Source organism: Aegilops tauschii, chromosome 2 (genome assembly GCF_002575655.3).
Source record: "Aegilops tauschii subsp. strangulata cultivar AL8/78 chromosome 2, Aet v6.0, whole genome shotgun sequence".
NCBI classification, from domain to species: Eukaryota; Viridiplantae; Streptophyta; class Magnoliopsida; order Poales; family Poaceae; genus Aegilops; species Aegilops tauschii.
In genome coordinates this window covers 352,288,495-352,304,658 of record NC_053036.3, presented here as the reverse complement: position 1 = coordinate 352,304,658, position 16,164 = coordinate 352,288,495, and the positions used below count along the sequence as shown (strand labels likewise).

At 39.9% G+C, this 16,164-nt stretch overlaps 1 protein-coding gene and 1 long non-coding RNA gene across 3 annotated transcripts; one reads left to right on the top strand and one right to left on the bottom strand.

Annotated features, from left to right (window-relative positions):
- Window positions 1-11: 11 nt before the first annotated feature.
- On the bottom strand, window positions 12-2,388 carry LOC109737540 (protein LURP-one-related 7). Of its 2 annotated transcripts, none has more exons than XM_020296672.4 (3): window positions 2,002-2,388; window positions 1,081-1,293; window positions 12-939 (listed from the first exon to the last, which is right to left on the bottom strand). In XM_020296672.4, the coding sequence occupies exons 1-3, from the start codon at window positions 2,242-2,244 to the stop codon at window positions 814-816; spliced, it is 582 nt and encodes a 193-aa protein (XP_020152261.1). In that variant the 5' UTR covers window positions 2,245-2,388; the 3' UTR covers window positions 12-813. The 2 variants fall into 2 exon arrangements, with proteins under 2 accessions (XP_020152261.1, XP_073364668.1); XM_073508567.1 differs by having other exon boundaries at window positions 12-284; window positions 2,002-2,367.
- Window positions 2,389-4,724: 2,336 nt separating this feature from the next.
- LOC109737541 (uncharacterized) lies at window positions 4,725-7,044 on the top strand. The gene is made up of 3 exons (XR_012202698.1): window positions 4,725-5,485; window positions 5,883-6,065; window positions 6,553-7,044. It is a non-coding gene; the product is annotated as an uncharacterized lncRNA (long non-coding RNA).
- The last annotated feature ends 9,120 nt before the right edge of the window (window positions 7,045-16,164 follow it).

Below are 16,164 nucleotides of genomic sequence, written 5' to 3'. Positions count from 1 at the left end.
AAGCGTTGAAATGATTGCCCATACTTTCACTGATTCCATCTATTCAGTCAAAATAGCATTTGTTATAAAATTTATACATTTCATCATCGGCGATAAGTGAACACGACAAAACTTTGGTGCTCAACTCAACTTCTCTTATCCTGTTGCAGAATTTCACTGAACACCTTACTCAAGTTCTCAGAAGTTTTCAGAGAGAATGTATCATTCTAATGGAACACTGTTTCTCGTGTGGGTGCTTAAGGGCTTAAGGCCTTTCTACTGAAGGCGTCTCCTTCATTAGGAACCTGCGCAGGAAATTCAATAGTTCATTCATTGTCTAATAAGAAAAGAAAATTCACTAGCTATTTTCTTCCTTTTGAGGGGAAAATTCACTAGCTCAGTACAAGGGCTGAGTTCTGGTATGATTTTCCATGCCCTCCGTAACAACTAGAACAAACATCTGTTCGGTAATCCGGATTATAGCCACAATTATGCAACACATACTGCTGTCTTGATCAGAAGATAATGCTGGGTTTCATAGTACCATGTCCTATCCATCCCTTGATGCCAATGAATGCGAGAAAAATATTTAGGGCATGAACATGTAAAATTTGGATGTACGTAGTTATCTAGCCAAAAAAAAAAAAACGAAACTGGACAACAACAAAATATTTACAACATATCAGCCTGTCCAGTAAGAAAAACGACACGCATTTGGGTGCATGTTCGAGAATCCTTTTTTCGTCCAGTAAGTGCATTGGTCAGTGAGAGAAGAATGAACTAAATCATCCTCTCAGCTTTCTGAAAGCAATGTCTGAGTACTCATCACCTATGTTATTTTTGAACAAGGAAGGTCATAACCATTGCCATGATCAGAATGTTATCGTTTCCTGGGTAAATCGTCACTCTAAACTTCCGCCTTGAATAGACGGCCTTATTGAGTTTGTACGGGAGATTTGTCTGCACAAATTAATGATTGACAATTTTAGTGTCAGTCCAAAATGTGTTCAAAGTTATAACCATTGGACCAACCTAGCTAGTACACTAGACAACAGATAATGATCATCAGTGGATCACGCCCATCCAATATTTCCATAGTACCTGAGCAACAATGGAGTTTCCCCTTATAATCGTGCATGCTCTTCGAGATGGATTTCCTACGAGTATGTAGCTTGGTTTTTGCTCCTCAGATGTGCTTCTCGGCGGGACAAAGACATGTACCTCCTTTCGATCTGAAGAAGCACAAATTACCTTTGTTGAAAAAATTATGTCTGTCTGTTCCCAACTAATTCCTCTGAATGCCTGCCACGCACCCTGGAAAATAGTAGCCTCCCACTCAGTGACATAGTTTATATATGTATTATGCGCAACAAGGGATAAATCGTGAATTATAAAGGCGGGCATTACAATTGTAGCATCATCTTCAGGCTTCCGAGAGCCAAAGTGCGGACAATAAACTTATGTCAAGTATTGCACCTGACGTTTGTTTTGTCTTATCGGCCTAATTAAGCTTATTAGGTACTACTCCCTCCGTTCCTAAATATTTGTCTTTCTAGAGATTTCAACAAGTGACTACATACGGAGCAAAATGAGTGAATCTACACTCTAAAACATGTCTATATACATCCGAATGTGGTAGTCCATTTGAAATCTCTAAAAAGACAAATATTTAGGAACGGAGGGAGTAGTACCTCTGTTCCTAAATATAAGACGTTTTGGCAGTTCAATGAACAGAGGATGTATGATATTAGACACGAAGTGCTTGTATTCTGTCCTGAACTCTCCTGAAGTGTAACATTTTTGCAGCAATCCAACTAATACGAATCAAGTGAGGATAAACAAATTGGAGCAATCTACTCCTATTTCATAAGCAGTATACAGTATTGCGTATGCATACTTGAAGCTGAAACTTTTCTAAGCTACACCGGAGTAGACCAAATTAAGAAGCCAAGTTGACTTGATGATGGTGCAATCTCTCACTCAGAATTAAAGGAGAGCAGACACCCAAGCTGGAATCATCACCTCGCTGGTCCTGGCAGTGACCAGAGTGCTCCCGGAGGCGTCGAGGAGCGCCCTGCCTCCGCACCTCCTGCCACAACCGTCCGCCGCCGTGACACGAAAGGCGAGACCGCCAGACGCGTCGTGGACCGCCAGGTCGCCGCCGCCCCCGAGGAGCTTCTTGACGACCGTCAGATCGACCGGGACGACGGGCGCCGCCATGGGTACCGGCGGCGGGGCAGCGGCCGCGGCGTTTGTCCCGTCCATGGCAAGGGGAGAGCAAGCAGGGCGTTGGTTTAGGAAAAGGTCATCGGTAGGGGCAGGAAGGAAAGGCGAATGATTCAAGAGTGGGTGGAAGAAGCGAAATGTTTTTGGCTGGAGAGTGCTTGCAAGTTAGCGTTTGGGTTCTTCTGTTTGGCGTGGCCGACCAGAACCAGCTGACGTGGTCATTCGCATCTGATTATCCTTTTCCTTAGCGGAATCAGATGTACGTGATTAGGCCATCTTCGACACCGTCCATTAAAACTACTAGCACATATGCCCATGTGTTGCAATGAGAAAGAAAATCGCATGCTCCTAGCCAATAAGCATGACTCAAAACCCTTTTGCAAGTCCAAGTTATTTATTTGAACCCCTTCACAGGTTCAAATTATCTATTTGAACATAGCGTCTCATTCGTGTTGTGGTTTATCCTTCTTCCCGTCTTTATTGGCCATGGTCAAAGGTGTCCACCTGATCACAATGTATTTGAATATGGTCAATTTCAAAATGATGATCTAGGCCACCACACACCAGTCACTGAACTACACCATCGCAAGTGAATGTCTAATAGTTTTAAAACTAATCTCGTTAAACTGGTGTGACAGCTGTCCTTCCTAAGCTATTGCGTACTCCTAGTCCATACAACACCCCTCTTATGCCAACTCACTTTAAAATTGTATATTTGTTTTTCAAAATTCATCAACATTCTTTTTAAAACATGAACACTTTAAAATCACATGAACCTTTTTAAAGAGCATGCATATTTTAAAATTACAAATATATTTGCACGTGAACACTTTTTAGAATTACATGATTTAAAAAAAAAGGGTGAATACATTTTAAATGATATAAACATTATTTTAATAAATGAACACTTTTCTTAATACAACGCAAATATTTTAAGATTCATGAATGATTTCAAAAAAAGTACATCACATTTTTCAGAAGGTAGAAGACTTTTCAAATGACACAAAAAAAACTTTTTGTGAGGATGCCCAATTTTTTGCGAAGACTAATGATTTGTATTGCAAGTGATCAGGAGGTATGCAACCAAGCTTCATATAATATATATCTCTACCTAATAATAAAGCACGGAGGGTTTCTGCCCGTCCGTCGCACCATTTTGCAAAAAAGCCCTTGTGTTTTCATGAAATCAACCCGCAGTCCGGATTTAAGTCACACCGAACCGTTATTTTATAGTTTTTCGAAAACCCCCTGACTTTTTAGGTATTCCATCCATGGGTCATATATTTAAGTCAAACAAATGCTTTTCTAAATCATCCATATCTTTTAAACCGTAACTCCGATTTAAACATGTTATATATGAAATTTGATTAGAAAAATATGTAGAATATGAATATAAGATTATTTTAACCTGTTAAGTATTTATAAATATTATTTTGGAAGGTATTTAATTCAAACAAATGGTTTTCTAAATTATACGTATCTTTTAAACCGTAACTCCGATTTTAACATGTTATATATTAAATTTGATTAGAAAAATGTGTGAAATCTGAATATGATGTTAATTTTACCTGTTAAATATTTTTTAAGTATTGTTTTGAAAGCAAACTTATAACTATAGCGCACGATCCATTTTTCTTTCGTACAGGCGGCGATCCGGATTGCAAATAAACACCCACTATAATCATATAGGAAAAAGAAAACATTAATAACTACACATGCATACCTCTGAATACATCACAGGGGAAAACAACAGATTTCTCATTGTGAATGTGAGAGAAAGCGAGAGAGAGAGAGAGGGAGAGAGGGAGGAGAGGGAGAGAGACGTCTTAGGATTAACCACATTCAAACACGTTTTGGTTTGTGTGAACACTAAGGCCACCGCCAGTGAGGGTGAGAAGAAGGATAAGCGGCAACACAAATATGATGCGTCGCTAAAATAAAGGAGATAGACCTATTGTGGTCTTAAGTGATGGTTGTTCGGTTAAGAGTGTGTGTTGTGTTTTTCTCCCATTGCAACGCACGGGCTCTTTTGCTAGTGTGTCTATATATATATGTGTGTGTGACAAATGTTTCCTACAAGCAGTGGTAGTTACCACCACTTGCGTTTTGTATGTTGTATGTAGTATCTATCAAAATCGAGAGTATGTACGTGTAGTATGTAGTATATAACAATGATTAGGTAGTATATATACTAATTTTTAGGTAGTATGTACCATGTTTTGAGTATACTCTTTTTTACGTACAAATATGTACGTATTTCACAAATATAACAAAACTATGGGCTCATATGCAATTTTTTCATCTAACTTGCTTTGAAAAATCTTAGATATAGTCTATGAACATATTTAAAATAATAAAATAGTATATACAATACCACATGATAGTATATGAAATATGTGGGGTAACTACCACCAGGTGATAGGATATATATATATATATATATATATATATATATATATATATATACTATTCTAATCTTGGAATTAGAATAACTATTTGCATCACTCGCGAGGATGTTCCCGAACTCAACCCCGCCGCCCCGTCCCGCACATACCACACCATCTCTCTCCCCCGATCCACACGACCACCTCTCTGCCCCGATCCTCTTGACCACCCACCGCCGACCTGGCTCCGGCGAGCCACCCGCCGCCGGCCCTTGGCTTTGGCGCCACCGACGGACGCCTCGACGCGCCACCCAGCACCGCCCCTGCCTCCGGCGCTCTACCCCCCGCTACCCCCACGACCTCGACGCGCCACCCTCCGCCGTCCCCGCGGCCTCGACGCACCACCCTCTCCCGCCCCCACGGCCTCGACGCGCCACCCGTAGATGCCCCCCAGTCACCCACGGCCTGGACGCGCGCATCCCCCGCGGCTGCCCAGACCCGAAGCACCTCCTGCAGCGATCCCCTCAGCCCCGCTGTCGCTCCCACCAGGACCCAGACGCATCTCCTGCAGCCCTCCCCTCCCCCTGGCCCCGAGAATCCTCCTGCTGCCACTCATCCTCGACGCGCCTCCCGCAGTCGGACCTCCAGAAGCAGAGCAGATCCCATGCTCCTGCAGGTCAATTGCGACTCCCGCGGACGGTCAATCTCCACTGGCGCCCTTGCATCGTCTCTTGCATCGCAAAAAATCCTTCTCCCCCTTAAACTGCCAGCGATGGCAACGGTGTCCGGGTCCAGTCCTGCTCCCCTCCTGACCAACCACCGCCTCACCATCCCTCTGGGCGACCTGCAGCTGGGGGAGGTCTCGAACTGCAGCTTGAGGAGGTCTCGACCTGCAGGTACGTATGGCTGAAAAGCCTGAACCTTACTATGGATACTTGGTCTTCTACAAATAGTTGGGATTACAAGAATATATGCAGTCACAAATTGTCATCGATGGTGGTGTCTTATTTCAGGCGACGATCTTACTAAAAGATCGATATGAGCTCAAGCACGTTAGCCAGCTAGGCTTTAAGCACCGTCTCCATGGATCGATCGCCCTGACTGAATGACCCAACCACGTTAATCAACAGGAAATAGGCGAGAGAGAGAGAGAGAGAGTCTGGGTTACATACAGTGTACATTAGCTGTGGCAGAGAAAATATATGTTCGAATTCTTGCACCGTTGTGCTAGATAACACAGCTTATTATTCAGTGATTTGCACAAACACTTCACCTGGAGGTATTGACTTGCAGCATGTCGCGCCTGCCGCTGCCGCCGAGGTCCACCACATACAGTGGATGCTGCGGCAACCACTCCCACCACTGTCTGTTGCCGATGCGTGCAACCACGTCCAGCCACCCACTGGACGTGGGCACAGAGGCAGGGCCACGCCGAGGGAGCTCGAGCTCCACCTCCCGCAGCCGCTTCCCCTGCAGGTTGTACACCCCACCGACCACACCATCTTCTTCTCCTCCTCTATTCTCTTGCCTCTTTGCTTCTGTAGTTCAAGATGTTTTAAAAAGGTTGGTATTTTTGCTCTCTGTAATGTTTAAAAGTTTGGTACTGTAATTTTTTAGGATCTGCAAAGATGTAATCTCAGCAAGGTTGGACTATGTTAAAGTAAGATATTACCAACCAAGAAAAAAGGGAAATTTGGGTCTATGATTTCCCACTATATTTACCCCAACTTGTGTTCTGATTTCATTTGAAAAATCTAGAAGTTTAATGATATAAAATATATAAGTTCTGACTCCACAAGATGTATGTTTGGAGAATAAAAACAATAGTTAAATGAACCCACCTGCAGAGTAAAAAAGAACATATAAATTTGCATTACGGAGTTACAAAAATTTAGAGCCAAAAACATATAAAAGTTCATAGAAGGCAGTGATAAAAACGTTCAATTTTTTCCCTTTGTTTCAGGTTGTAGCGGAAAAATAAAAAACAGAAGTTCAAAGATGAAATTTGAAGAAGGAAATATGCAACAATCAAAGAAGTGCGGGTCTCATTACAGAGAAGGAGAACGCCTTGCGATCCAGCCGAGTTGACTCCTGCCATCGGCACTGCATAATTATCACTGGATGCCCATGGCCACCGGTTGGATAATTAGCACTGAACGACTTGCAATCCAGAAGAAAGTTGCGCCCATAACCCGTGGAGATCTATCACGTTGTGCAGTTGGTCGTGATGTCTCCTGGAGCTTCAGTTTTATGACCTTGATGCATTTTCTTCTTTTTTGATGTGCCATTTGATGCATAAATTATCACTGGATGCCCATGGCGGGTGCACAGTATGTGTTTGTGTTAGTTCCCGACAGGTTCCATCATGTACTAAATGGTGATGGATAGAGAGATCCAATATTCATTTGTATAGAAGTTCAAATTTAAATAAAATAGAGGTTCAATGTTTATGAAAGCTACTTTAGTAATTCTTTATTAGAAGTGTACTGGCGTTGCAGGTGGCAGCCGCGGCATTTGTGTGTGTGCGAATAAAATGGATAAGTTCAAGTTAAAATAATGGAAAAATTGTTCTTTGTTCTTTACATAAAAAATGTATCATGTATTGGTTGGTTTCCCAAACTAGTTGCTCTCTGACGCACATTATGTTGCTGCTTTCCTTCTCCTTCATGAAACGGTTAAAAAAATAGAGCATAGAAGTTAAAAATAAAGCATAGAAGTTGAATATTAAAAGCAAAAAATAAGCACGCATTTCTTGAAGACAAAAAAAGGTTGATGCGAAGTTCATATTCTCTGCCGCGGATAGTTCAATATGTTCGCTTACGGCAAAACACACACATTGGGTATCCAAAAATAAAGACGCGAACATGCAAAAAAATCCGTGAAGTTCAAAATTTGAAAATAGAGAAGTCTGAAGTTTATTAAAAAAAGAACAAAATTTATTCGTTTCTAAAAAGTAAAATAAAACGTTCAGGTTTAAATACCACAACAGTTGGATGTTCATTAAAATACTCCTAGGAAAATAAAAACTAGGAAGTTCAATTTTAAATAATAGAATAGTTTGATGTCTATTAAACCTTTGATTTTTCTCGTTATTAAAAGAATAAAACCAAGAAATTCAAACTAAAATAACAGAGTAGTTCAATGTATATAAAAAACTCAAATTTTCCTCATTACTAAAACAATAAACCCAAGAAGTTCAATTTATAATAGTAGAGTGGTTTGATGTTTTTTACAAAACTCAGATTTCTCCAGTTACTAAAGAATAAACCAAGAAGTTCAATTTATAACAATAGAGTAGTTCAAAATTCAAATAACTCGGTTTTCTATACATAAGCTTTTCCAAACAGTATTATCACACCCCAGCCGCCGCCCCGTGCGCCACCGGCTGTGGCTCCCGTCTCGGCTGCACCGCACCGCCACCTTGCACCTCAGGGCACCGAATATGGTAAGGATCCGAAACAAAAGCAGAGAGAAGTTCAAAGTGAAAGTAACCCGCGGTTCAACAACTACATGGAGTGTGTTTCATATAAGAAAAAAAGAATAAAAATAAAAAGACTTTAGCTAGAAGTTCACGTGGTCGTCCCACGATGTTTAAATGTTCTTGTAAAGGACGTTCGCTGTCTATTTACTTGTGCAAAAACACACAAAAACGTTGTGCAACTCCGACGAATGGGTGAGGAATTATACGAACAAAAATACGTTACCGAAGTTCAATGTGAATACAACGAGCAGTCCAACTATTATACATAATGTGTTTTCAGATGAGAATAAAATAATACAAAACTAAAAGCCTAAAATGTTTGTTGCAAAAAGTTCAGGTGCTCCTTCTTGCACGGTTCAAAAATTAAATTGTGAGACGTCCGACCTTCAATTGAATGTAAAAAAGTGAAAACCAATGTTGTTTTCGCCATTTTTAAAACCGCTCTCAAATGACAACGAATGTGTAACAAGTGTCTACATGAAAAAGTTGCTGAAGAATAAAACCAAGAAGTTCAATTTTAAAAGCCGAACATTTTGATATTTATTTGAAAACTCAGTTTTTTCGGTTACTAAAGAATAAGACCAATACGTTATATTCAAAATAATGAAGAAGTTTGATGTTTCTAACAAAACTCCAATGTTCACATTTCTAAAAAATCCACAAAGAAGTTCAAATAAAAAAGTTAGAGCGGTTTGATGTCTATAAAAAACTCAGATTTTTTTTCCGTTACTAAAGCGAAACAAAGAGAAGTCCAAATTGACAACTGTCGAAAGTTCACGTATTGCATGGTGTGCATTTCATATGAGAAAAAAAGAATAAAAAGATAAAGTTTAAAATTTTGTTGCTAGAAGTTCAAGTGCTCTTCCCTCGGAAGTTAATTGTTAGAGAGGTTCAACGTGGGTTTACATGTTCAAAAAAACACAATAAAGATGTTGTGTCTCATGTTTTAAAATAATTCTCTCAATCCATTGCAAGTTTGGAACAAAAAAACTCTACACGAAAAAAGTTTTTTTTCTATTCAACAACTTTCCAAAGGGTATATTGTATGCTCTATTCGAAATATAAATGGTTAAAATAAATTGGCGTATGTTGTTCGAAAAAAAAATTTAGCCGTATTAAAAAAAGTTGCATCTTTTCAACAAGTTTCTAATGATTTATCATTTGGGAAAACTCCGAGGAACGGGTGAGGAATTACAAACTAAAAATACGTGGCCGAAGTTCAATATGAAAACAGCGAGAAGTTCAACTACTACATGGAATCCGTTTCAGATGAGAATAAAAAAATGCAAAACTAAAAGCCTAAAAGGTTTGTTGCAAGAAGTTCATGTGCTCCACCCTACACGGTTCAAAAATTATATTACGAGACTCCAACCTTCAATTACATGTTAAAAAAGAGTGGCAAAAACAACATCGTGTTTGCCATTTTTTTAAACGGCTCTCAAACGACAACAAATTTGTAACACCTGTCTACATAAAAAAGTTGCTCCTATTCATAAGCTTTTCAACCGTATATTATATGCTACATTCTGATGAACGGTTTAAAATTTTCATATATACCATTTAAAACACGTTTTTATGTATTCAAAAAACTCTTTTGAACCGTCGCGAGCATAAAAAATTGATCAACACGGGAAAGTTGCGTGTTTTCAACAACTTTCCATTGGTACATCGGTTGCTCAATTCCAGTAAGTGGTTTGGGAGTTACTATCAAAAAAGAACACGTCAAAAATAGAGTGAAGTTCAAACACACATGCCCTTGAAGTTCAACTACTTCACGCAGTGCATTTTCATTCGCGATGAAGGCAGAAATTATGATCTCATAAGTTCAGATTGATAGTGACAGAAGTTCACGTACTACACGGTGTGCATTTTGTATTTAAAAAAGAATGAAAAAGCAAAGGCTAAAAGTTTTGTTGCTAAAAGTTCAAGTGCTCGGCCCGAGAAAGTTCAAAAATTCTTGTGGGAGAGGTTGAACAAAAATATGTGACAGAAGTTCAAGGTGAAATCAGCAGGAAGTTCAACTACTACACGAAATGTGTTTCACGTAAGAATATATGAATAGAAAACAAAGAGCTTAAAAGGTTTGTTGCAAGAAGTTCACGTGCTCCTCCTGGTGAAGTTCAAGATCTCTAGTGCGAGACGTCTGACCTTTAATTACATGTAAAAAACAAGCAAAAAATGACGTTGTTTTTGCCATTTTTAAAACTGCTCTCAAACGACAAAAAATTGTAACGTGTGTCTACATGAAAAAGGTGCTCCTATTCATAAGCTTTCCAACGGTATATTATATGCTATATTTTGATGAATGGTTTAAAAATTTTATGTATACCGTTAAAAGCACATTTTTACTCATTCAAAAAAAATATTTGAACCATCGCAAGTATGAAAAACTGATCAACACGAAAAAGTTGCGTGTTTTCAATAGGTTTCCATTGGTATATCATTAGCTCAATTTTGGTAAGTGGTTTGGGAGTTACGGGCAAAAAACAGCACGTCAAAAACAAAGTGAAGTTTAAACAAACATGCCTGAGAAGTTCAACTACTTCACGCAGTGCATTTCCATTCGGGATGAAGGCAGAAATCATGATCTCGTCATTTCTCTAATTTACTTCAAAACGGTAGGAATATCATTTATGTAAGTTCAAGTCCTCGGTCAGAGAAAGTTAAAAAAAAATATTGTGACAGAGGTTTGTACAAAAGGAATATCATTTGTGTAACACTAACGAAGTTGATGAGAAAATTACAAACGAAAATATGTCATAGAAGTTCAGCGTGAAAACAGCAAGAAGTTCAAGTACTGCACGTAATGAATTTCAGATGAAAAACTTTTAAAATCGTCGCGAGTGTGAAAAAATGATCAACACGGGAAAATTGCGTGTTTACAACAGCTTTCCATTGGTATATCACATACTCAATTCCGATGAGTGTTCCGGTGAGTGGATGGAGAGCCACATGCAAAAAAGCACATGAAAAACAGAGTGAAGTTCAAGTAGACATGCCGAGAAGTTCAAGTTCTTCACACGGTGCATTTTCGAAGAATCTGTTTCGCGATAAAGGCAGAATGAATGATCCCGCCATTTTCAAAATTACTTGAAAACGGCTAGGAATCAGAGAAAACCGTCAACATGAAGAAGTTTCGCATTTTCCATAGCTTTTCAACGGTACATTATTTACCCCATTCCGATAAAGTTTGTAGAAATTACGGCGAAAATACGTTTTTAGCCATTTTCAAATTGACTTAAAACAGTAAGGAATTGGGAGAAAAAATATATAGAAAAAAGTTTTCCATTTCCTCAAGCTTTCCAACGCCATATCACTTGCTGCATTCAGACATACGGTTGAAAAATTAGCTTGAAAATACGAACTCGCTGGAACTTGTACCATTTTCTAAATTACTCTTAAACCGTTCAAAACTAGAAAAATCTTTCAACATGAGAAATTAGCACATTTTCATAAGCTTTCCAACGCCATATCATTTGCTTCAATTGGATGAGCCGTTTAGAAATGACATAGAAAATACGAACTCGGCTGTTCGGTTTACGAAATTTTACGATTTTCCAAATTACTCTTTAACCTTACGGAATTAGAGAAAACTTTCAACATGTGGAAGGAGCGGTTTTGCAGCAGCTTTCCAATGCCATATTATTTGCCTCATTCTGATAAATGGTTTAGAAATGCGATCGAAAATACTATTCACGTTTTTTGTATGAAGGAAGAACGATTTTCAAAACTGCTCTTAGACCGCTTATATTTTGCCAAAAATTTAACTTGGGCCATGATACTCGTGTCCATAGCTTTCCAACGGTGTATCGCAAGCCCCATTTGGGCAATGTTGGTGGAAGTTCAACCTAGCACCGGGGGAAGTTCAGGTCGGACAACTCAGGCAGTAAAATTGCAAAAAACGCCACGACCCGAGAGCAAAATCCGCCAACGAGCGAGATTCCTATTTAAAATAGGCATTTAGTTGCTAAAAACCATTTCTAGATTGCACTTAAATCACATATAACACGACTGACCGAAATAATTCACGCGGGGAGACACGGTTGTGAAGATAGCCCGAAGGTCGGGTTCCTACAGAGGGAAGTTCAGGCGTGTAACTCAGGAAGTTCTGGTTGTGATCAGAATATTATTCTGATCCTGTGATCAGAATAGTGTGTGTGTGTGTGTGTGTGTGTGTGTGTGTGTATATATATATATATATATATATATAGGGGACTCGCCAACATATATGTAACAACTCGTTGTATACTCGATTCTTCGTTTAATTCAGTTTTCTTAGTTCCTCTTTTAATTCCTTTCCTTCCTGAGGCAAGGCGAAATTTATTCCTTCCCTTAATTTCTTTCCTTCCGAAGGCAAGGCGAATTTATTCCTTCTTTTACAATTATTCTATTCCTTCTTTTAATTCTTTCCTTATTCCTTATTGAGGCAAGGCTGAATTTATTCCTTATTTTATTTTCTTTCTTTTTCTTAATTTATTTCCTTCCGAAGGCAAGGTGATTTCTTCTTTTAATTATTTTCCTTATTGAGGCAAGGCTGAATTAATTCTCTCTTTTATTTCCTTTCCTTCCCGAGGAAAGGCCGGATTTCCTTCTTTTTGTTTCCTTCTTAGCGCCTTATGTTACAATTGTTAAGGTGGCTTGCTAATTTTAGATCACAAAAATATATAAATTGGTGGGATGAGATGCAAGGAGGCGAGGTGGCACTATTTTATAAAAGAATAATATTTACTTTTACATTAAACCATGTTGTAGCTTGGTGGATTGTAGTCTTTGTGGAAACATGCAGGTGTTGGGTTCGATCCCCCACTGCAGCGCCTTGTTTCTCCCCAAAAATGATTTCCCATGAGCCCGTATAGAATAAAAGGAATTTTCCTTTGTTTTCTCACAAAGTGGGGTAGCTAGGTGAGCTGGTTTCTGCGAGTGCACTTAAAGTAGTCCTAAGAATGCATCTTAATTTTAATTTATGGCACGCAATTTTTTTCCAACAACACAAAAAGGACGGACGAAAAAAAGGACGTACAGACAGAAAAAAGAGAGCACGTACGAAAACACCTGATGGACGAAAAAATGGAGAAACGACATGTCCTTTAATATTAGGTATAGATGAGAGCAAGTATAATAAGGTACAGTCAGCAGGTTGTAAGGAGTAAAGTAATATTTCTATGCTTAGTTGGAGGAGAGAAGATAGGGGAAAGAATATAAGTGGGCTCTCATGCAAGAGCCAGCTACAGCACGTGCTTCTAGACATTGTGTGAGAGTGAAAGATGGGCCACGTATTAAGGCTAGTCATAGTGGAGAGTAACTTAGACTAGTAACATGCATATGTTACTAGTCTATGTTACTACCTTCATAGTGGGTAGAGTCATAGGTGTGGTAACATAGATGTCTTTATTTATTGCTTTTTAGACTCATTTTGCATTGGGAAGCGCTATGTGATGGTACTTCCTCCTTTCCGTTTTATAGGGTTTATCTAAAAAAATTCAGTTTCCCGTTTTATAAGTCTCAATTTGATTGTTTCCCATCACATGCTCAGATTTTAAGGTGCATTAATTCATTGCATGCAAGGATTATGAGAAACTTGACCAATGCATGTACTTCATGCATGCATGTATTGTAATTAATGCATTGGTAAACACAATTCTTTGAGGAAAACGAGTGCATTAATTGAGTGCTTTTACAAACCACGAAAATTATTCCACCACTCATCATCTACCCTGAACGTATAAATGCCTATGAGACGGTTCTCAAAAAAAGAAAAACACAGTCCACTAAATCGAAGACAACAAAATTTTCGTCCAACGTGTCCGTGGATAGCAGATAGGGGAACGGTCATCCGACTCTATGCATCAAATATTTGCCCATATTTCAAGTGGTTATTTAAATAACCAGACAAAATGCATGAAAACGAACAAAATTTAAGCAAGTTTCATATATTACATGCACAACAAACACTATTCAACGAGGTCAACTAAAATTTTAAAAAGTAAATTAAATTATGCGAGGTATCGGACGGTGACCCAATAGGCATGATCTCCGAGGCCGCCAGCACCTCCGCTGACGTCCATGTTGCCGTTGTTGTCATCGTCCTTCCAGAGGACGACTGCCTAGGGGTCGCGGTAGCCCTGACCGATCGGCGCTACGCGTTCGCGGCAAAGCCGCTCCTCCTCGCGCGGACGATCGGCCTCCGGCCCACACCGCCCGCCCCCTTGCTGGAAGGGCAAGGGAGGCATGCTCAAACTCGGACAACCCGATCTTGTATTGTTGGTCAGTGATCTGGCGCCGACGGCGGGAGGAAGTCTATGCGGTAGTCCTAGATCGATCCTCGGCCTAGGCCAACACAAGGTCCGGGTCAGCACGCACCCAATCCGGCACCACGTCCGACTTCGCAAAGGTCGAACGATGTGCCGCGTTGCACCGCTCCCAGGGATCCTCCTCGAGTGACGTCTTGTCGATCGCCATCCTGGTGCGCGAGGGTGAGGAAATGCCGCCACGAGCGAGATAGTAAAGGAGGCGGCCGCGCGCATTGGCGGTTGCCAGGGAGGGCTCCTCCTTCACGATGGTTGCGCGCCACCGGGGCGGGGATGTCGGTACCAACTCCGAAGGCTTGACATGTACTTCTTTAACGTGATCAAGATGGATTCTGCCAAAGACTTGACATGTACTCCAAGGACAGCATCGGCCGCCAGCGTATGTATCCCTAGATGGGCAACCGACCACGTGTAACCTTAGTTAATCTCAACATCTATATAAGTTGAGTGGTTTAGTCCATAGAGACCACGGTCACAATTACAACCACCTAGTCTTAGGGTTAGAACACAACTTACGATCTCGAGGTAGATCAAGCTTGTACTCGATACATCATTATCAATACAATCAAAGCAGAAGGTAGGGTATTACCTCTTTGAGAGGGCCTGAACCTGGGTAAATACTGTCCCCTTTGTCTACTGTTACCCATAGATCTAAGATCCACAGCTCGGGACCCCCTACCCCGAGGTCTGCCGGTTTTAGTACCGCCAGGCGGGAAACGATAACGTCTCTGGATATAACACCATTAATATAATATAGAAAACTTAGGAAAGAAGGAAGCACGAACTAGTACGACGTGTGCGCACACAGTGCTTACCCACGGGTGCCAGACGGTTGTCCACAACTGCTTTAAATGATTCGTGGTTCATTTGGCCTTTTTATACATTAATTGAGTTTTCTAGGAATTTAACATGCATAATTCAAATTTGAACTACAGGCACATGCTCCAGTGCATCAAAATGGGTTAAAAATCATATATATGTCCTTGGGTACATGTTTAGGTCTCATGCAAGGAACGAGAAAGATTTTCAAACATCTCGGCGTCGTGGCTCGACTTCAAACATTGTGAATCTTGGTTTTTAAGTTTCCGTAAATCCAAAACTCGCCTGAAATTCATGAAACTTGGCATGGTCTCATGACATGACACATATATGTAGTGGTAATTTTTTTATCCAATTTGGGACAAGTTTTGGTACAGGCCTATTACAAATCGGAGCTTCTCACAAGAAGTCTCGTGGTTTCGATAGGGAACGTGTCACCTTTGTGGGCGAAACGACATCCTGCCTCTTCTCGCCTTGAATTTTTTTTCTAGAGGCAACATAGACCAATAGGAGTATCGTGCTAAAATATGGAATTATTCAGGGTTCGTTTGACCTTTTTATACATTAATTGATTTTTTAGGCATTTAATGTGAATAATTCAAATTTGAACTACAAGCACATGCTCCAGTTCACCAAAATGGGTTAAAAATCATATATATGTCCTTAGGTGCATATTTAGGTCCCATGCAAGAAATGAGAATGAATTACAAAATCTCGGCGTCGTGGTTCGGCCACAAACATTGAGAATCTTGGTTTCTAAATTCCGTAAATCCAAAACTTGCCCGAAATTCATGAAACTTGGCATGGTGTCATGACATGGCACATATATGTCGTGGTAATTTTTTGTCCAATTTGGACAAGCCTCTTTGATACGTCTCGAACGTATCTATAATTTTTATTGTTCCATGCAGTTATATTATAATTCTTGGATGTTTTACAATCATTTTATAGCAACTTTATATCATTT

Excerpts from the sequence above, each read along its gene's own strand:
- LOC109737540 (XM_020296672.4), bottom strand. The coding sequence starts at position 2,244 with ATGGACGGGACAAACGCCGCGGCCGCTGCCCCGCCGCCGGTACCCATG. Across the intron at positions 1,294-2,001 it reads TCACTGCCAGGACCAGCGAG|GGTGCGTGGCAGGCATTCAG; the intron begins GTGATGATTCCA and ends ACTATTTTCCAG. Across the intron at positions 940-1,080 it reads GAAACTCCATTGTTGCTCAG|ACAAATCTCCCGTACAAACT; the intron begins GTACTATGGAAA and ends TAATTTGTGCAG.